Here is a 20218-nt window from a genome sequence, read left to right on the forward strand (position 1 = left end):
CACACACACATACAGAACGTAACATATGTTGGGAAGATACGGAGAAATTGGATCCTTTGTGCATTGCTGGTGGGAATGTAAAATGGTACAGCCACATTGGAAAACAATTTGGCAGTTCTTCAAGAAGTTGAATATAGAATTACCATATGATCCAGCAATTTTACCCCTAGTATGCCCAAAAGGATTAAAAACAGGAACTCAGACAGATACTTGTACACAGTGTTTATAGAGGCATTATTCACAGGAGCCAAAACGTAGAAACAACCCAAGTACTTATCAACAGATTAATAGATAAACAAAGTGTGTGTGTGTGTGTGTGTGTGTGTGTGTGTGTGTGTGTGTGTGTGTACGTACGTACATATTATTCTGCCGTGAAAAGAAATAAAATGCTGATACATTCTAAAACATGAATGGACCTTAAAAATGTTATTCTACGTGAAATAAGCCAGATGCAAAAGAACAAATATTGTATGATCCCACTTATATGAGGGTATCTAGAATAGGCAAATTCATAGAGATGGAAGGTAGAATAGAGGTTATCAGAGGTTAGGGGAGGAGGAAATGAGGAGTTAATGTTTAATGAATATAGAATTTCTGTTTAGGATGATGCAAAAGTTCTGGAAATAAGGTGATGGTTTCATAACATTATGAATATACTTAATGCCACTGTATTGTACACTTAAAAATGGTTATAATGGTAAATTTTATGTTATGTATATTTTACTGTAACTTTTTAAAAAAGCCAGTGTGGAGATGTGTTGAGTAGGTTTGAGTCACAAGCATTGGCTCCCCTCAGCTACTAAATCTAACACAAAGTGAACTGTTGCTGTCCTTGGTGGGACACAGCAAGAGTGGCAGGGGGTGGCCATCTGCCACTTCTGTCTGAGGCAGATAACCGTGGTTACAGGAAGGGCCTGCACCTGGTTTCTCCCAGCTTTCTCATGCCGTCTGTCTCTGCACACCACATGGGTGATGAACTTACGATCAACCTGGAAGACTTTGACTCTAAGGGTTCCAAATTATAAATGAAGTGAAGACACCAGCAGAATGCATACCAGAGACTAGACCCAGCTGCTATTATATTAGAACAGTGTGTTCTGGAGAGCCAGGAGGGAGAGGGCAGGATGAGGCTTTTTAGGACAGACTCCAGAGGTGGCAGCAGTGGTGGCCTGGGAGCAAGGGTTAGTGGGTCTGGAGAGGCCAAGCTGCTGCTGCAGCTGCTAGGCCTGGGGCTTGGCAGGTCCCTTGGAGAGTGTGAGCATCCTGTCCTTCACCCACACTCCCTCAGGCTGGAGAGTGGGGAACGGCTGGCAGGAAGGCATTGCTCATGGAATTAAGAGGTCCCCAAAGCCAGTGATGCCACCCTGGCCTATCGAGGACCAGGCTCCCCTGGGGGCTATACAAGTGGCAGCTGCTGTGGAGTGACAGGCATGTGTTTCCTCCTCAGAAACAGACTGAATTTGATCCGATTACTGTGAAGGACTGGCCTGTCTGGGATGCCGCCTGCCACGTGGAAGGGCCAAACCCGACTGCTGCCACATGCCGTTCCCATGCCTGGCCACCGGGTACCGAGAGAGCTTCTGGAGGCCTTGAAGACAGCCCAGAGCCTGCTGCCACCCTCGGCCTGCCCACCACCAAGCAAGCAGTGAGAACAGGGTTCTCGTCAGTTCTTCGTCCCACAGTGTAGGACCTTTCCTTTGCCTTCTAGTGGATAAAATAGTTCAGATTTCATATTCATAGACACAGAATCAAGTTTTTAACATATACATCTGCCTATATACGTTAAATAAAACATCAGATTATAAACACTTTCTTTACATAGAAACTTCGGTTAGCAAAGCAGTACATCGTCCTTTACATCATCTCTGAAAATGCCCCGTGTCTGTTCTCTGGGGATTGCTGGGTCACAGGGCCCCTCACCTTCCACAGAGGGGCAAGAGGTTACAGGCACACTCAGAACTACATCTGGAACCTCCCCACCAGATGTCCCCTTTGCATTCCTAAAAGAAGCAATACCTTTGAAATGATTTCTGCTGCATTAAGTGGTGACCAGCTGTGTTTCATGCCAGGCTTGCCTTGCCTTGTGGACTGATCATTGCAAAACCCACTGTTACCCTCAGTTCAAAAAACAGACTGGCTATTGCATAGGATATTTACCACTCTCTTTAGTTGTTAGCATAATTCTGCTTTTTCATGGGAGTTTGAATCATGGACCATAACTTTTTAGTTATCAGATCAACTAAAGAAACATTTGTTGCTAAGCCAAATGTACTGACCTATGTGCCTGCCTTTTTTTTTTTTTTTTTAAATCTAGATACATTTAGAGAGGAAAATGGGAAAAAGAAACAGGGCTGAGGATGGAAGTGGAAATGGTAGAAGTGTATAGTCATAGCCTGTAGCTCTGGCCACTGTGGTTTTAAGAGCCCTTTCTCCACACTCACTTCAGAGCTTTCTATGGTTTGGGAAGAAAGAACTCACTGGCTCAGTAGTAAGAGTGAGGGCTGAAGGGCTCCCAGGGCTTTCTGGAATTATCAGAGCTGGGGTGGTCTTCAGCACAAAGACTTGCATGTGGGGGTCTTGGCCCTCACCCCACGGCCTGGCTGGCATGCTGGGTGCACACCCGGGGGGGGCGGACATCACTGCACAGGTCCCTCTAAGGATGTTTCTAAAGTTCTATATTTATATTCCCAAACTTGGAAATAAGAACTCTATCTACTTTAGCCTAACCCTCATTTTCTTTTTTGAATTGCTAAAAATCACAGGAAAAATTGTCTTGAAACATTAGAAAACTTGGTTACAGAGCTGTACTAAATGGTATATCCCCGACTTCCCCAAGGCTGGCTGCTCTGAGAGCAGTGGGCACAGAGGGGCAGGCAATAGACCTGTCACCTGTAGCTCCGCTCACCTCTTAGAAACCACCTGCTTCCCAAAGTGCCAAGCCACAGGCACCAGGGTCTAGGGGGCACACTCCCCCTGGGGCTGGATGGGAGCACTTGGAGAGCCCAGGGAGAGGGCAGGGGCTTTGGGCAGGAAACACTTGTGGTTTAGCCACTGTCCTTCTCCCCCATCCCACCAGGGAAGTAAACCCGGCAGGGCACCTTGCTGGCTTGGTTCTGAGGACGAGCTTGGTGGTAGTACCTTCTGCCTTTCAGGAAAGGGCTTTCTTTGGAAACCAAAAGTCCTGGAACCATAGTTCTTCTCAACTGTCTTCTCCTGTCCTTCCTGTCCCAATAGGGACCACCTCTTATTTGTCTCAAACAGGGGACTTGTGAGTACTTGGCAAGTTTTGCAGCCTATTTTTGTATCCTTTCCATTTTGGGAGTGAAGCTATTTGGTCCAAAAAGCCTTTGAGGAATTGCCAAGAATGGTGAGTGATTGCTTTCCTTCAGAGAACAGACACCTGGAGTTTCTCCTTTAGTGTTTATGTACATGCAGATTAATTTATATATATACATATACAGTACAAATACTCATTTGATACTCATAAAACATACATCTGATGTGTGCACTTGAGGAACTTCGTGGCACCTGGATGTTGGAAGTAGCCTGTGTTGGAGGGAATGCCAGCACCCTGGGCGGCTGGGGTGGCCCAGCATGAAGCCATCTCCAAGTGTCTGAGAAACCACCCGGTGCCTCACCTCCAAATCCTGCTGGCATCACCTCTAGAGCTCTGCGTGCACTGGCCGAAGGGTTGTGTCTATGGAGAGGATTTTCTTGGTTATTTTATTTGTATTCACATTTAATTTACAAACCAAACAGCAAAGCAGAGTAAATTACTCGGTGGACAAGTTCATGCTGTCGACCCAGCCTCAGGCACCAGCTCATCTTTTAGGTGGAAAAGTTACAGTACTGCCTGCTCCAGCACGTTTTCCCCACAGACGTTGGCCCTGCCTAACGGCCAGGGCTACACAAGACTGCCCAAGTAAGGAGCCCAGCAACCAGACAGACCCTTTTCTTCCTGTGCGCTTGGATGGGAATGAATCAGTGTGGTCTGGACCTTATGCTTGAAAGAATAAAATGATCAAAGGCGATGCTGAGGGAGGCAGTTATCAAGCAGGTGCTTTGAGGGACATTGTAGCAGGTACTCAAGGCTTTGGAGGCAAAACCCTGAAAGCAGCCAGTGGAGCAGAGAGACACCCACACTAGTGGCAGTGGGCGAGTGGGATGGCAGCAACCAGGCACGTGGCCCTGTCGAAGGATGGATCACTGGTTTTGCACACTGCTGAAGGGTTGAATTCTGTGTTGCCTTCGGGAGAAGGCGTCTGTGGGCTGCAGAGTTGAGAGGTGTGGGATAGGGTTAGTCTCTCCTGAAGAAAAAGCCTATTTTATAAGGTGACTAATCTTATCCCTCTTTTCTGTACACACTTGGACTCATCAGAGATAGTAAAAATCATCTTTCAGCATCTCTTGTTGCCTATGTCTTGTAGCTGTTTATTATGGTTTTTTTTTTTTTTTTACACTGGGTTGTACATCCAGTTCTCATAGGTGAAACCAGATCACTATTCTGATAAAGGAAATTCGAATTTATGATACGTATCTTTTGCATATTTTGATTACCTGTTTTCATTTTTGACTATAGGGAGCTTTTTGATTTGGGGAGGGGGACAGTGTCGTTTTCAGGAGTCTTGGGTTCCTGAAAAAGATGCCCTACTTGGATGGCTTGCCAGTGCTTGGGTTTGATGTGTATGTCCAAGACCGTATGACTTAGAGCTCCTTTCTCTTGGCTGAGTGACAGGGAGCTGTTCAGGTGGACAAAAGCACCTTGACCCAAGGACCTCACATCCTGCTCTCTGGTAGCAAGAGGAGGGTGTTGGGCAGAGTTGTGGGCTCTCACGTGTACTAATGGTCTTATCCCCAGCTGGCCTTGGGAGGCTGTCCCACCAGGAAGTTTGTGTTCTTCAGACTGAAATGTGGCTCTTGTGGGTTTTATCCCACTCAGTGAGTGGCCCAGTGGCAGGTCCTGTGTTCCCTCCCCCTCCCTTCTGGCTCTGGGACAGCAGGTGCTGCCTTCCATGGAGGGCGGGTGTTGGCCTTTCTGCTCGGACGCTTTGTGTGCACCCTCTCCCTCCGCTCCTGCTTATGCCATTCCTGTCTTGGGCCCTGTTGCCTCTTGAATTCCTAGTCTCTTCTTCAGCCCAAATCCTCAGATTGGAGGAGCTTTATCAATTCAAACATCACAGCCCATGTTGATAATAGCACTCTGCAGTGGAGGAGACCCAGCCAAGAAGAAAATCTTAAAACCAAATGTGGGGTTTGGGCACTTACTAAAGTCCCCCACCTTTTTTCTCGCTCAGAGTCTATCTGGGGGAGTTTATCACTTTTACTCACCTTTTGCAGAAGATGTACTTTTGTGTTAAGTTTAAAATTTAATGCATTACATTCATTTGCAAGGCTCAGTTGCATGCTGGAGAAGAAAAATCCTCTAGACACAGGAAGGTCCACACAGCCAACCCTTCTAGGCCAAAAACCAGCAGCCTGCTCAGCTCAGGTAGCAACAGGGCTTGGTTCTCCTCACTCCAGATGTGACTCCTCCTATTCAGGGTCTCTTGACCACTTCCTTCTCTCCCTGTCCCCGAAAGCACAAGCCTCTCCCAGGCATCCTGCCCAGACCATGGGGGGCCGTCTCCATGTGGCTTGGGGAGCACCGCCTCTCAGAAAATCTCCAGTGCCTGCGCAAGCAGGGAATCGTGAACTCAAGCCTTTCACCTGAGCTCCAGACCCCTCCCCAAGCAAGCCACCATGCAGTCTCCATGCAGGCCCATTTAAACGGGGCAGGGACATGGCTGAGCCATGCAACGCCAGGGCTGATGTGGCCGTGGGAGACCTCATCAGCAAAGTGACCAGTTTGGGTTTTGGTCAAGTGACTGGATGGAAGTGGCAATCGAGGTGCTGCTTGGCTTGTGGCCCAGCCCAGCTCTAAGTATAAACGGGACCAACGGGTTTCTGCTGGAATCTACTGGAACACACCAGGTCACACTGGAAGGGTAGGGTGCGGTGGAGCGGGGCTAACTTAAGTTCTCTGTGAATTGGCCCAGCACCTGCACTTAGTTGTGATGCGAAAGGAGCACATACAGAGCATCTGGCCTTAGAGAGGGTCCAGAGCCTGCTTTCTGGTCCTACGGTCCTGAGCTCTCATCAACACTAGCCAGCTGTCCTGTGACCTACCCATAGATCTGACTTCTTTGAATGGGGCCCAGTCCTTCACCAGACTAGAGATATGACAGTGAAGAGTTTTCTTTTTAGCCCTGGCTGGATCCAGCAGGAGCCATCCATTCTAACTTCCCTGAAGTCTGGGACAGGGGAAGGAACCCAGAGGCTGGGGAGGAGACTAAGCAGACCATGGTTACCATATGGACAAGGACGGGGCAAGCACCCCTTTCTTTGATTTTTAAAAATGACATCTTTTGCTTTACAGAACTGTGAGGATTCACAAAGAATGTATAGTTACTGCTTTGCTGTCGCTGGTCCCAAAGCTTTCACAGCCCTCAGAACCTGGCCCTTGTGGCTGCTCCAGCCGGAGTCAAGCAGAACAGAGGGCAGAGGGAGCACGGTGAGCAGGGTGGCCACTCTGGTGGGGACCCTGGGTGTCTTCCCTGCTGTCCACTCAGATAGGTGGTGAGTCCCAGGGTACCCGAGAGGAGCCAGTGTTTACCTGCCATTAGTGCCTCCTTCTTCAGGAGACCGGCATGGGGAGTGTACGTGTGCGCACGCACACTCAGGCACAGATGAGCACCTGTGCGTGTGAATAGCTTTTCTTGGTTAATGCTTTTTAAACTTCTCCTTTCCATGATGAGTGGATGATTTAAAATTATTGAATGTGACTGGAGTTGAAGGCGCAATCTCTAGGATGAAGGCTGAATAATAGAAAGCTGCAAGTGTTGCTCTTTCTAAGAGTCAAACCCAAGGAGAAACACTGTTAAGAGGGGAAGCATCTACCATGTGGTACCTATTTGTCCTGTAATTTGTGTTTAACACATTAACTGACATGTGAGTTGTATTTAACTCATGCTAGTTTTGAGTCCAGGGCCTCGTGAAGCATATGTAACTCACATGCCTCTACCTTGGGAGCCATGTGAACTATTTTTCAAGTTGCATATAACTCATGCACAGAAAACAGTAAAAAATTTTTTCATTAAATTAGAAAGGATCATTTTGTTTTCAAGGTTTTTATTCTATTTTCGTAAAAAAATACCATGGCCCCAGGAGGAAAAATTTTTTTTCTAGTGTGGCAGTCAATGTGTTAAAGAGAGATGTCACTCATCTCTGGTTCCTACCCATACAGCTCCCGTTCTTGCAGTTTGCTTGAAACAGGGCGAAAGCCCCACGCGAGACTGTTGGCAGGAGCGTGGAGAGCTAGCACCCACTCCTCCACCAGGATCCAGCACGATAATCAGGTCGCTCTCCATGGAACTGGGCCAGGGCTGGGGAGAAGTGGTCGCCCCTGTGCAGCGGGTTCCTGCCACTCTTCTGAGCAGTCGCTTTGTTCAGCTGGGTCAGGAGGGTCAGACTGTGCCATAATTGTTATTTAAAAGAGAAAACATGCCAACCTTCCTCTCTCTCCTGCTGGCCATTGTTCATTGAGAGTTTCACTGAGCGCAGCCTTTGTGGAAGTCGGGGAGGTTGCCAAAGGCCTGCAGATCCTGACAAGGTCCCGACTCCTGGTTTTCTAGCGCCCATTTGTATTCTGGTCTTCAGTGCAGACCCCTTTGTTCCTGTAGCCAGACTGCTGAGAAGTGAGGCTGGGGAGGAACTGCTGAGCGCTTGCTGTCGGTGCGCTCCCTGTCTCCTAGAGACAGCTGAAGAAGTGATCATCTTGGTGCTAAAAGGCAACTGCCCTGTTATTGTCTGGAGGCAAACTGACATTTAGCCAAACTGTACAAGAGGATCCCATCTCCTGCTGTGGCCAAGCAGGAGAGACCAAACCAAGGAAATGGCATACTCTATCATGTAGGCCTGGGTAGAACGGTACTTCTTTGCCCTGGGTAAATTTTTTTTTTTTTTTTTAACAGAAAGATGGAACTTGACTTTGGTTTGCACTGTGGTGGTGCTGAGGCAGGAGGGGCAGAGTTGCCCTCTTTGGGCTGAATCTCCAGGCCTCACAAAGTCCCCTGTGGGGATGCTGCTATTTCTAATGCAAATTGCACATTTCCTAGATTTTATATCTTGTGGATTTGGATGAGGAAGGGGAGTAGGGACAAATTGCTTGTACAATTTGAAATGGGACTCAACGGTACTTCAAACCTTTTATTGTTGCTAAATAAAGATGTAAATAACATTTCACATCTGCTGACTTATTTTGTGGGAGAGTCAGAAAAAAAAGCTAAAAACATTTCACATCTGATTTGTTCTGTGAAGACTGACCTTAAAACTCCAACGGACAAGTGAGGCAGTTTCCCTCGGCTCACTGAGAGAAGTTCCAGTTCACCTTTTCCTGCATTGCTGAGTTCACTGTAATGGCTTCTACATGAAAGAGCTATGATGTTTTAGAAATTGCACTGAAGAAAGGCAAACCAAGCCAAACTCGGTATCATCAGGTATCTAGCGAGAGAACACTGGCAAGTTTTTTTCTTTTTTCCTGTGAGGTAAGTGCTGACAAGCAGAGGTTGTCACTGGGCAAGGGACTGTTGAACATGCGTCAGGACCCAACGCCTTCTGGAGGAGTAAGTTGGAGGAAGCCCCAACTTCCAAGATCCAAAGCAAGTGAGTTTTGTTGGGGTGGCCCTAAGGGCCTGTGGTGGAAGGAAAGGGGGATCCCTGAAATGAAATCACCTGGGGTGGAGCCCGACCAAGGCATGGCAGTGTTCTGTCCAAGGGTGGTGATTCTGCACACCAGGGCCTGTTCTTGGCCCTTCCAGAGGCTGACTTAGGTCTTGGGGAAGCAGCTGTGTGTTGAACCTGAAGAGCCAGGTCCTTGGAAGTTAGATCAACCTGGTGTGAAATGGGGGGAGCCGAGCAGCTGGACCCCATGGCGGTAGACAGGGCTCACCTGGGACACACCGTGGTGGAGCTGGCAGTAGTGGCCAGCAGGGCGTTGCTGTGGGCTTCCCTGGGGCAGCTGAGAGGCCTCTAGGCAAGGAACAGAATGCCCAGATCAACCCCTGGGCATGAGTTCCCTGGGGATTGCTAGGGGAGGATCCAGGGAGAAGAATCTCAGGCTGAGATAGGCTTAATCTATTTAGTTAAAATGTGAGAGGCATGACTTTATTTTGTTCACCACGTTAGTTTGGTAGGATAACCTGATACTTATTTTTTTTCCCTCTACAGAATTGATAACGAGATGATGGGCTCAAGGTGAAAGACGAGTGAGTTTCTAGGCCCAGCCCTCAGGTGATGTTGAGGACGTGCCTGGTCAGGAAGGAGGCCCCTGCTCATGGCCACAGGTACTTAAGGGCTGGTTCCTGAGCTGTTACTTAAGTCAGAACCGAGGTCAGAAACTGTTCCTGCCTTCTTCCCACAGGGCAGCCTTCAGTCCAGTGGCAGGGGCAGAACACCCCTGATGCTGTGGGCAATGCTCAATTGTGTCCCCTGGGTGAAATCTGGTGGAAGCAAAGGCCTGCCATCCAGCCAAGTGCAGGTCCCGTTGGTGGTGTCAGTGTGTGGAGCTACAGGGGAGCCAGCCCGCTTCTTTGCCTGTGCCCTGGGCCACTGACTTGCCCTCTCCTGACCCTGCTCTTTTGGCTTCCTCTGCCAAAATCAGTGATTCTCAACCCTGACTACGAGTTCAAGCCACCCTCGGAGCTTTTGAACAATACCCATGCTAAGGCTGCAGGTACTGGTATTTTTCAGCTCTTGGGTGGTGCTGATGTGCCGTCAGGGCTGAGACCCCAGCGCACCAGGTGAGGCAAGTAACCACTGATTCCAGGACATGCAGCCCCAAGGAAGGGTCTCCCCGACCAACACATGCCTTTGTGGGGCCTCTGGGTCAGTCAACAATTGTCAGGTCTGCCTGGAGGAATCTAAAATGAAACTGATCTTTAAATGTGCTTTACTGAGGGTTCACGCATTTTCCACTAGGAACAAGGATCAAAACATTTGCAGTGAGAAACAAAGGCAAGGGTGTAAAGAGCCCAAGATCGGCAAGGCTCCAGTCTATGAAACTGCTTTAGGGAAGGCAGAGCTGTGCCTCTCCCAGGTCATATTGCAGAAGGACACTTGTTCAGTAAATGCAGGTATGTACTGATAAAAATTAAAGTGGTCAACACCAAGCCAAGAACATCATAAACGACGCAGACAGGCCCTGACCGAGGGCCAGCACAGTGCTCTTCCTTCTCTGATTAGGAAAGGGCCATAAGGATCTGGAGCAGCAAAACATGTAGCACGAGAACCCCGGTGAGTTCCCACCCATCACCTTCCTGTGTGTGGGAAAGGACCACCCTCCTCTCTATCAGCTGGGACCATGAAGCGCTAAGCAGCAAGCCATGGGGCCGGCAAGAACCCACCCAAGCACTGACACTGGCCATCATATCTAGCTCAGTGGATGACACGAACTATTTTAAACTGTGTGTGGTAATTTTGTTCCATCCCAGCACAGACTATGAAAACAGAGCTTTGGGAAGAGAAGGGCCTTTTCAACCATGTTGTGGGCAGTTTTCAGCTGCAAGTTACAGAGGTAACCAGAGTGGCAGCTGGCAACGCACAATAGATGCTCCTTTTTTGAAAGAGCCAGTTTCTGTGGAACTGGGACGGGGCTCTCGTTGCTTCCTGCTCCTCACCAAAGCTGGCCGGCCACGGAGAACTTGGGCTTGCTCCCAGGCAGGATGCACTCTGTCCAGCCACACCCTCGGAGGACAGGCAGGGGCGCGGGTAGCTTCACAGCTCCTGTTAGCCCAGAGGAGGCAAGATTCGCTTGACCTGAGAAACTCCTCACCTGCTTCTACTGCAGAATAATCACCAGGCAATTGTCCCCAGGTACTAGGCTTTCCTGAGCCCCCCAAAAGCATACAAATTAAAGGAAAAAGGACATGAGGATGATTTATTTGGCAGTCAGATCTTAAGAGGGCAGCAGAACTAGCAAATGGCCAACCCTGAGCCCAGACGTGGGCAGTGGGTTTGCGTGTGCTGAATGCTGGCTATGCTGTGAGGCACCTTTGCGCCCACGGGCCTGGCCCAGCCTCTGTCCTCAGAGGTGGGAACTGCCTTCCCAACCTTCCCGTCTCCTTCCTTGGAACATTTTACACTAGGCAGAAGCTGCAGTAAGTGCAGCAGCTTCATTCAGCACCTGGCTGCCTGCCCCCCCACTTCCCCATGAGGCAGGCAACTCCTTAAATCCCTTTTCATTCCTAAGGGAAAGCATATCGAATTTTCTTTGCCTTAAAAACAGAAAACAAAAAACCTCCCCAGAATAGGCTCTGTTATTTCTTCTCTTCCCACCCCCCTCCCCATTCCTGACAGTGCCTTAACTGAGCCCTCCCCACATGGCCGCTCTCCTCTCAAAGGCTCTACTCCGAGGTTTCCCTACGAGGGTGAGGAGCAAGAGGAGTAAATAACTTAGTTCAATACCATTGAGAAGAAAAATAATACTGCTATTTTTAACATGATCCCCTGTATCTTTCAGGCTAGGTGGTGTTCCCGGCCATGGGCAATGTGCCCTTGTGCTGTGTCCTCCTCCTCGAGCAGGGCAGAGCCCTTCTCCACACAGGCCCTGCACTCTTCCGCCCTGGCTCCAGGGCCAAACTGCAGGGGCATGTGCCCTCTCCCCCTGCCCAGCTGTGGTTTTAAAGCTACAGGACAATGTAAACTTTGTTTCCCGGGCCCAGCAAGGCTCCTCCTCCTCCTCTCAGGAATGTCAACGGCTCCTCCTCTCAGGAATGTCAACGGCTCCTGTGCCACTGGCTGAGGCAGCCTCTCTCTCCAGGGGGCTTCAGCCGTGGTCCTGGCCCCACAGATGGAAGGATCCATCTCCAGAAGTCAGGGCCAGAGGTGTGTGCTTAATGCGAGACACGGTACAGTTTTTGCCTTCACTCGGAGTTGGGGCATGGAGGCCCCAAACGGTAATACATCTCGTTGATGGCTTGGTTTCTGTCTAGCATTCACTGCTGCAATCCAGGCTGCAAGACCAGCAAGGCTGCCACAGCAGGCTGCTTCCGAAGAACCCAGTTCACGGCATTCCATGAGGCGTGCAGCTCCTGCTGCTCTCCAACAAGGCTGGGGCACGACTAGAGGCGGTTGTCTCCATTGACCCGAGTCCTCCTTGGGGCCCTGGACAGAAGGGAAGAGTATCCTTACTGGCAGCTGGCCCTTGCAGCCCCATGGGATAATCATCTGGCCCAAAGCCAGACAATTGTAACTTCTACCCAGGAGAAAGAGAGAGAGACACTGAAGTAGGCCCTAGCCACTGTCTTCCTGGCTCTAGCAGCCCTCCATTGCCCTCACCTTCGTTCCCGACTGTCAAAATGGTCTGCGAGATGCTCTTGGGAGATGCGGAAGTCCTCAAATGGCTGCTGGTAGCGGGCTTCAAAGGAGCCTTCCCGGGCCCGGCCGTGAAACAGCTGGCCTGAGGCATCTGAGCCCCGCTCTCGCAGGGACGTACCACCGAAGGGACTGAGGTCCCCGTTTTCCTGCTTCAACAAGGGCAAGTGCACAAGAGGGTGATGAGTCCTCTGCACCTGGGGAGGCTGCTGCCTGGCTCTCCTCCCACCCTAGGCCAGCCGCCCTGCTGCAGTTACCTTGGCAGGGAAAACGTCGATCTTGATAAGCAGGGAGGCCAACTCCAGGTCCTCACTGTAGTTGTTCTTCAAAGGCACCGCTCTATATCCTAGGAGGAGGAAAGCCTGGCTCTCAGCCCAGCAGGGAGCTGAGCAAGGGGCCCTGCCAACCCTGGCAGCAAGATCAGGGGACACTGTCTGTAGAAGGGTCCTCACCTGTCTTCAGGCCTTTTACTGGGAAAGTAGCCTGAGCCAGGAAATTCTGGTCACTAAACATGTCTTCCTCATACACCACGAAGCGCAGGAAGGCAAACTCGGGGTTACTGATCTGGAAGAGGAAGGGCTTGGCCGGCCACATGGGGTTAAGTCCATTGTCCACTGCAGAAGCAAGGGGAAAAGGCTTCAGGCCACCCTGGGAGAAGATGAGGTGACTGATGGGGAGGGGCAGTCACTGCCCCTGGGAGGATGGCTGGGGAAGGCAGACTCACCCACAAACTCTGTCTTCTGCTTAGCATTGTCATACTCGGCTCCAGCCACCTCAATCTCCACGAAAGGACACACAATGCCTCGGCCATTCTTCGGCAGATGCCGGGCCCCCAGCACCTGTGAGGCAGGCAAAGATGGGCCTGGGACTGTCCTTCCCGCTCCCTCCAAGTCCCCCACTGCCAAGGCTCAGGGAGCATCTGTGAAGTAGAGGCAGTGCACCCTCTACTGGGCCTCAAGGACACTGCCCGTAAAGTCCCTTACTGCAGCAGGGCCCTACCTAGGAGGTCCAGAGCAGCTATGGTACATACAAGTTTATTTGAAGAAATTTTAGCTTTAGCCAAAATTTTCACGTGGTTTGCAATCTACTTCACATTAAATCCATGTCTAACATGGAAATCTTTAATGGAAATCTTTTAAATTACTTCCCCTTAAGAAAAATAAAAACCTCCCCTTCTTGGAAGACGTCACCCCATGGTGTCTCCCTACTTCTTCAAGACTCTGCTCAACCCCACCTGCCCTGGCCCCACAGCACCAGGCTGGCCTCGGTCACAGCTTTTTACCAGGGACGTACTGGGGTCTCAAGGATGGCGCCAAATGAGAGCTCTGGGGGCTGTGAAGGGGTGTGGGGGCTGCTGGTCGCTCTCTCTCAAGCCTAGTTCTAGCTTGTTCCTCAGGACAGGTCTCTAAGCTCACCACTGGTCCCTAGCTGCTGCCTGCCTTCTGCCACCCTGACCAGCCTATTCCTGCCAGGCAGTGGCCACCCACAGCTTGGCCTCACTGGACAGCCTGACTCCTTGGTGCCAAGAACTGGCCACTATTAGCCCAGCTGTTTCTGCATTATGCCACCTGGAGCCCAGCTCCACAGGGGGAGCCTGCAGCTGCCTTTCAACATCAGAGGACAGTTACGTCTTCCTCAAGTTCAAGTGCAGCCCAGCCCAGCCCAGCTCCAGAGGCCCTTCCCCATATGAGACAGAGAAGGTGCTGCTCTCTCACACTAACCAGCCCCTGAGCCTTGACTCTTCAAACTCATTTTTGGTGAGCTCAGCATAAATACACCCCAGCTGAGAGGAGCCCCTTTCCCACCCTGAAGCCCAGATGACCACCACCCACCTCAATACAGATGGCACATGGCTCCAGCCCGCGGAGGCTGCTCTTGTCAAAGGGGTCAAAGGCCTCATCTCGCATGGTGCCTGGCTGCAGCACGTAGCCACAGTGCCTGCCAGCCATGAAGAGGGCCTGGTTCATCTGCATAGGCTTGTCTGGAAGAGCCAGGTCACAGTGCATTCCAGCCCACCTGCCCCACAGAGCCCTTCCCCGCCCTGCCCCACAGGGGACCTCCTCACCTGGGGTCTGGAAGTTGAGGGCCACGAGCTGACTGCCACAGATCCACATGGGCAAAGGATCGTAATTGGAGGAGTCCAGCCGCTGGCCCTTGGGGTAGATGCGGGAGAGCTGCAGCCGATTGTACTGGAGGAACTTCTTGCCTTTAGCCTTGTTCACGTATTTCTCAGCCTTGGTTTCCGGAAAGGATGACATGTCCCGGTAGCAGGCACGTTCTGTGCCAATCTCTGGGCCAGACAGGGAGACCACTTACAGAGCTTGCCCACCAGGAAGGACTAGGGGGCATGAAACACCCCTTTGGCACCCACCATGGAGGGTGCCTGCATCATCAGGCCCCCAAGGCACATGCACACCCCACCTGGCCCTGGCCCTTACTCTCTTCATCGAAGGGAACAGGCCGGCAGTAGACGACAAGCTCAGAGAGCTCCAGGGCGATCTTCTTCCTCCGTTCCATCATCTTCCCCTCGGTGAGCTGGTGACACACACGAGGCCCCATAACCCCAGGCTAGAGCCCTGCCAGGTTGTGCATGCCCACGCTGCAGGTGCTCTGGCCCCTTCCCCCTCCCACGCACCTTCCAGATCCCACTGACAGGAAACCAGGGCTCTCTGTCCTCAGCCTCCTCCCACAATCATCCTTCCTCTTCTCTGTCACTGAGGATGGCTTGCTTCCCACCCTCTTGTGGGGTGGAATTATCAACACCAATGTCCCCAATGACCTCTGAGGGATCATGGGGTTGGCCACGCTGCCCGATGATACCTTGTGATCATTTGTTACCCAGCCTCATCCGTGGGCAAAACTGCCCTAGGTTACCCATGACTGCACTGGCAACAGGGCCTCTGGCTCAGTCTCCCTCTGTGGCTTTAAGGATCATCCTCACTGCCTCAACACCCCCCGCCCACACACAACCACCTGCCCTGCACACCAAATCTCAGCCACAGAGGCCCACCAAGTGCCCCTTCCCATCCTCTCACTCCTGAAGGTCCACTTTCTACCCGCGTTCTCTCAGCAGCTCCTATATTCAGACTCTTCCTTCCCTCGCCAGCTTAGACCCTTCACCGCCTGGTCTGCCAGCACCTTTCCCTTCCAGGCACACCCTGGCAGAGTCCTCAGCACCCCAGCCCTTCTCTGCTTGGCTTACAGGTTCCTGTTTTCCAAAGCAGCCACAGATCCAATCACCAGATGCACTCGGCGAAACGGCCATCAAGCAGAATTCCCTTACCCTGGAGAATACCTCTCTCTCTGTTCCCTCAGGCTCAGTGGAAGAGGCCTCCTTCCTCCGGAAGGCTGGTCCTTCCATCTAAGCTTGGGCTCCATCTCCTCCCATGCCCTGCTCGCTCCTTCAGCTGTTCACAAGAGCCAGACGTCCTCTCCCTCATGACCAGGCCCTACACAGGCTGTGCCTTTACCACTCCAGACTCCCTGCTGCCCACAGCCGTCGACCCCAGCCATGCCACTGACGCAGCTCAGTAGTGTCACCAGGATTATCTGTTGCTGCTAAATCCAACAGGTACTTTCAGGTTTTTATATTGCCTGTCCCTACCGCCGCAGCCCTCAACACAGCAGACTCTCCTCTTCCCCCAGCAGCCTCCAGCCTCTCTGGCCAGCCCCGCCTGGGCTCCCTTCCCCACCCATACCCGCACACATGACGTTTCTCAGCAGCTGTCCTTAGCCCTCCTCCTACTCTGTATCACCACATCCCGCCTAAATCTCTGGCCCCATTCCTGCTTCCAGCCCAGCACTTCTCTTAGCTCTGGCCTTGTATACCCAACTGCCCACTAAGCAGACTGACGTGGACGACCCATGGGTATCTCAAACTCAACATCTAAACACACCACATTGCTGTCTGTGTGTGTGTTTCTTCCAGACCCCACCTAAGGCAGGGGCCATGGCCTGGTCAGCACAGGCAGTCGGCTGCCCGTCTGCTCTGAGGGGACTGGTGTGGGGAGCTGGAGGCCTTGGCTGCCCACACAACCCCCCACCAGCACACTCCAGGCTCCAGCAGGTCCTAACCCTGGCATCTGCAGTCTGGGCCACTTCACGGATCTTTTTCACCCAGTCCTGCAGCTCCTCCTGTGAGTCGGCAGCAACATCCAGAGACCACTGGGGCACTGACGCCATGCTGATGGAGAAGACGAAGAGCCGGTTGTTCTTCCCCTCAGGACGGATGGCTGGGAGGGGGAGAGACAACGGGAGCTGCAGACACACATCTCTGCCCCCTGCTCCACAGCCCAGGCACTGGCTCAAATGACTCCTATCTCATCCTGTTTCCTCCTTCCCACCCCAAGAGTGGGGAAGACTGCTCTGCAGGCCCATCATACAGATGAGGACGCTGCAGCTCAGAAACGAGTCACTGCTGGTCATGGTGGAGCCAGTGTTCCAACCAGCTCTGCCTGACTCACACCTCTTCCATGGGCCGTGTCCCCTTCCCCACCCCACCTCAAGCCTCTGTCACACCCCATGGCCCAACCCATTAGGACAGTGGCTATCACCAGCCATCGGCATCTCTGCTCTCTGCCAATTTTGACTGGCTCCACAGTGCCGGGCACAGGGCAAGCATGCAGGGATCAAAGCTGGGGGTGACACAGGGGTGTCCACCGCATGGGGAGAGCCTGGAGTGAGGGCAGGCTTTGGGGTTCAGCCATCCGCTTCCTTTCTAGGAGCAGGAGAGACATACAAAGTAGAGCCTCTCTAAGGAACAGTGGGCGAGAGAAAGGGATGGGTGCTCACCAATCTGACAAGCCGGCACATCCAAGACCCCCCGCAGCAAGTCCCCCAAAGGGCTGTTCTCGTCCAAGTGCTGTGGGAAGCAAAGCCCATGGATGGTCAGCATGGCTACTGCATATGTGCGTGAGGGGACGTCCATGTGCACGTGACAATACATCTTGTGGGTGTACCCGTGACTGCCAAATGTGGCAGGTATGCTGGAGACCATGAGCATGGCCACACGAGCTGTGACCGGCCCGTTTGACGGTCAGTGTCTGTGTACACACGGGCATGCCTGGGACCGTGTGTGATGGGCACGTGCAGAGGAGACTCTGGGCTGGGAATCCCATCCCACCCATGTGGCTCTGGTCTCACCTCCCTCTCGGGCTCCAGTGCCACTGGGCTGACCATCTCTTCCACGTAGTTGGATGGGAACCACAGCTGCTTCTTCCCTCCATAGTCCCCTCGCCACCTGCGGGAGCCACAGAGTGCTGAGCCCTAGCAGCCACCCCCAACTCCCACGAGGGCCCCCACAGCTGAGCCAGGCACTGCTGTGCACACATGGGACAAACACTCCTCTCAGTGCCAGCCCACCGGGGCCTGGGACACCCGACTCCCCACACCACAGGCTCTCTGGGACCAGGCTCACCAGCCTCCCTCCTGCTTCTCCACGTTCTGGATGATAGCACTCTTGGTGAAGGTCAGCTCGTCGTCTCTCTGGGCCTTGTAGTCAAAGAGGGCTTTGACCGCACACTGCAGAAGTGAGAGGCACTGGTTACAGCAGAGAGGACTCCCTGCCACTCCTGACCTGGGGCCTCACATGTACACACACGTGTGCTTGAGCTTCCCCATGGGAGATGCCACTGCCCTGCAGAGACGCTATGAGACACACGTGATCAGGATGAGGTGGAATCTCCGCCAGGGAAGCTCCCTAAGATCCAGGTGGAACCTTGCAAACCCCACCCTGCACCCCAGGGAAAACCTTGAATCTGCTCTCAGGAGTCAGAGCTGGCAGGCCAGGAAAGGAGTCTCTTGTTGCCCTGAGCACCTTCCTGGAACCTGCAAGCCTACAGGCATGGCTGGGACCCTGTCATTCCTCATGTGGGAAGTGGAAGAAGGAACCTTCTCCCAGGTCCCCTGCTCCTGAGGGGAGGAGATGAGGAAGAGAGCACAGGCCCCTACACCTCGGAGAAAAAGGTGGAAAGAGGAAGATCCTGCATGACAGATCTCCATGAGGCCAGGCAGTGAGTGGCCAATGTGCTCCCACCCCCTGCCCTGCTGCTGCCCAGGGAGGAAACAGGGACCACCCCTCGGGAACAGTCTGGAAGGGTCAGTGCTGACCCAAGGGACGGGCTAGGGAGTGGGTTGGCCCTGGGAGACCTGCGGTTGCTCCCCACACACACATCTCTCACAACCTCTTGGGCCTCGGAAAACCACAACCACCACTTCTCCACAAAGACCACAGAAATGTGAGCCCCAAGCAGCTGGGGACCCTCCCCAGCTTCCTGTGCCCAGAGCCTGAGATGTACCTTGAAAGTCGGCATAGGGTTCGCCTCCACGTAGAAGCCAGGGTTGCGTCCCTCATACAGGGCCCCGTAGTCGGGCTCCTGGAAACGGGACACAGTGGGTTATGTTCGTGCTCCACAGCCCAGAGGTGCAAAGCAGTTGCTGGCCTCCACGTACCCCTTCCCCCAGTGCAGCCTTCCTTACCAGGCCGCCAGGTCTGCCCTCATCACTGACACCTGACATCCACTGGGGTCCCCCAACCTCGGTGGCAATGGCCTTAGGGGCCTGGTCTCACCCTTTCCTTTCTCCACATTCTTACCCTTCAGGCCCACCCCACAATTCTGAAATCTCTCTCAGTTCCTGAAGGCCCAACCCCCCACGGCTGCTTCTGAGACTCCTGGAGCTGGGTCCCAACAGGCTCCCCACACTCAGTGCTTTCGTTCAGTGGCTCCTTGGTTCACTAAGCCCGAGGTAGGAAGCACCTCCCCACCCCCCAGCACACTTCTGCCTCTCCTTCCTCCACCTGAGCCCCAGGCCCCAGTGGACAACAGGCTACACGTGTCCACTGAGGACAGGAGTCTCTCAACTGATCTCCCATCCTAGACTCCTTCCTTCTGTCCAAGGCCACGGACGGCCCTCATCACCCTGTGCCGTCGGTCCTGCCTTCTTCCCTTACTAGTCTCACCTCCTGTAGTTCTGCCCTCACACCAGGCACCAGAGCAATCTCCACGACCACATCTGTACAGCCTACTGTCCTCTGCCCTGGGACAGAGTCCAGGCCAACCTCAGCTAGATAAGCCTCCAGCATGTGTGCATCGGTCCCTGTGGGGTTCTCCGGAACCTCCTCACTCCACACTTTGGGTCATGGGGATCCCTCTGCTTGCATGCCTTTCCCCATCCTTGCAGACACAGCTCAGATGTCACCCCTTCAGGACACCCTTCTGCTACCCACACCATGGCTCCCAGCTGGGCTCAAGGGCCCTCCTAAGAGCTCCTTCAACACCCGTCATGCACCCCCAGATTATGCAGTGACTGTCTGATTCTGGGCCACTCCTGACTCCCCTGCCACGCCCCCTCCACCACAGCCCCCTCACAGCTGTGCCAATCTTCTCCAGCGCCTCCTCGTTGATGGGATAGCGCAGCTTCATCTTTCGGTACAGCGGATGCTTCTCGTAGTAGCTGATGAGGTCAACAAGGCTGTCAAACTCAGAGTTCCCCAGCATCACAGTCTGGCCCTCCTGCTGGACGCGGCAATGCTTGATCTTGCCCTCAGCCCTTGAGAAGGAAAGGACAAGTCACACAGGATCAGGGCAGCCCAGACCCGGGTGAGGCACCACACCCCAGGGTCACATTCCTCACCGGAAGGAGATGGCATATGAGTTGGGCTCATTCCGTTTCCGCACCAGAAAGGCCCCATCCCGGGGGACACGCATCAGCATGTGCTCGGCCTGTGCTCTGGTCAGGCTTGCATGGTACCACCTGAGGACAGGCAGAGTCAGGCCCTCGCCAGCACCACCCCCATCCCCACCCCACCCAT

General features: G+C 52.9%; 2 protein-coding genes across 4 annotated transcripts in view; one reads left to right on the forward strand and one right to left on the reverse strand.

Moving 5' to 3' along the window:
* ZHX3 (zinc fingers and homeoboxes 3) overlaps positions 1-2264 on the forward strand; it is a 113188-nt gene extending 110924 nt beyond the window's left edge. Inside the window, exon 4 of one of the 2 annotated variants that reach the window (XM_012652071.1) lies at positions 1448-2264. In XM_012652071.1, the coding sequence (XP_012507525.1) occupies positions 1448-1458 (11 nt within the window). In that variant the 3' untranslated portion in view covers positions 1459-2264. The remainder of the gene's footprint in view (positions 1-1447) is intronic. The other variant, XM_012652070.1, reaches the window with a different exon arrangement.
* An 8689-nt stretch (positions 2265-10953) lies between these two features.
* The window catches only part of PLCG1 (phospholipase C, gamma 1), a 37938-nt gene continuing 28673 nt past the window's right edge, over positions 10954-20218 (reverse strand). The window contains exons 18-32 of one of the 2 annotated variants that reach the window (XM_012652063.1): positions 20041-20160; positions 19776-19956; positions 18705-18782; positions 17825-17928; positions 17551-17647; positions 17200-17269; positions 16483-16640; positions 14847-14943; positions 14474-14698; positions 14241-14389; positions 13133-13247; positions 12861-13022; positions 12666-12754; positions 12373-12557; positions 10954-12198 (exon numbers count right to left, since the gene is read on the reverse strand). In XM_012652063.1, the coding sequence (XP_012507517.1) occupies positions 12156-12198; positions 12373-12557; positions 12666-12754; positions 12861-13022; positions 13133-13247; positions 14241-14389; positions 14474-14698; positions 14847-14943; positions 16483-16640; positions 17200-17269; positions 17551-17647; positions 17825-17928; positions 18705-18782; positions 19776-19956; positions 20041-20160 (1873 nt within the window). In that variant the 3' untranslated portion in view covers positions 10954-12155. Of the gene's footprint in view, positions 12199-12372; positions 12561-12665; positions 12755-12860; positions 13023-13132; positions 13248-14240; positions 14390-14473; positions 14699-14846; positions 14944-16482; positions 16641-17199; positions 17270-17550; positions 17648-17824; positions 17929-18704; positions 18783-19775; positions 19957-20040; positions 20161-20218 lie in introns of both variants that reach the window. The other variant, XM_012652062.1, reaches the window with a different exon arrangement.

This window comes from Propithecus coquereli, unplaced genomic scaffold (assembly GCF_000956105.1).
Source record: "Propithecus coquereli isolate 6110/MARCELLA unplaced genomic scaffold, Pcoq_1.0 Scaffold378, whole genome shotgun sequence".
NCBI classification, from domain to species: Eukaryota; Metazoa; Chordata; class Mammalia; order Primates; family Indriidae; genus Propithecus; species Propithecus coquereli.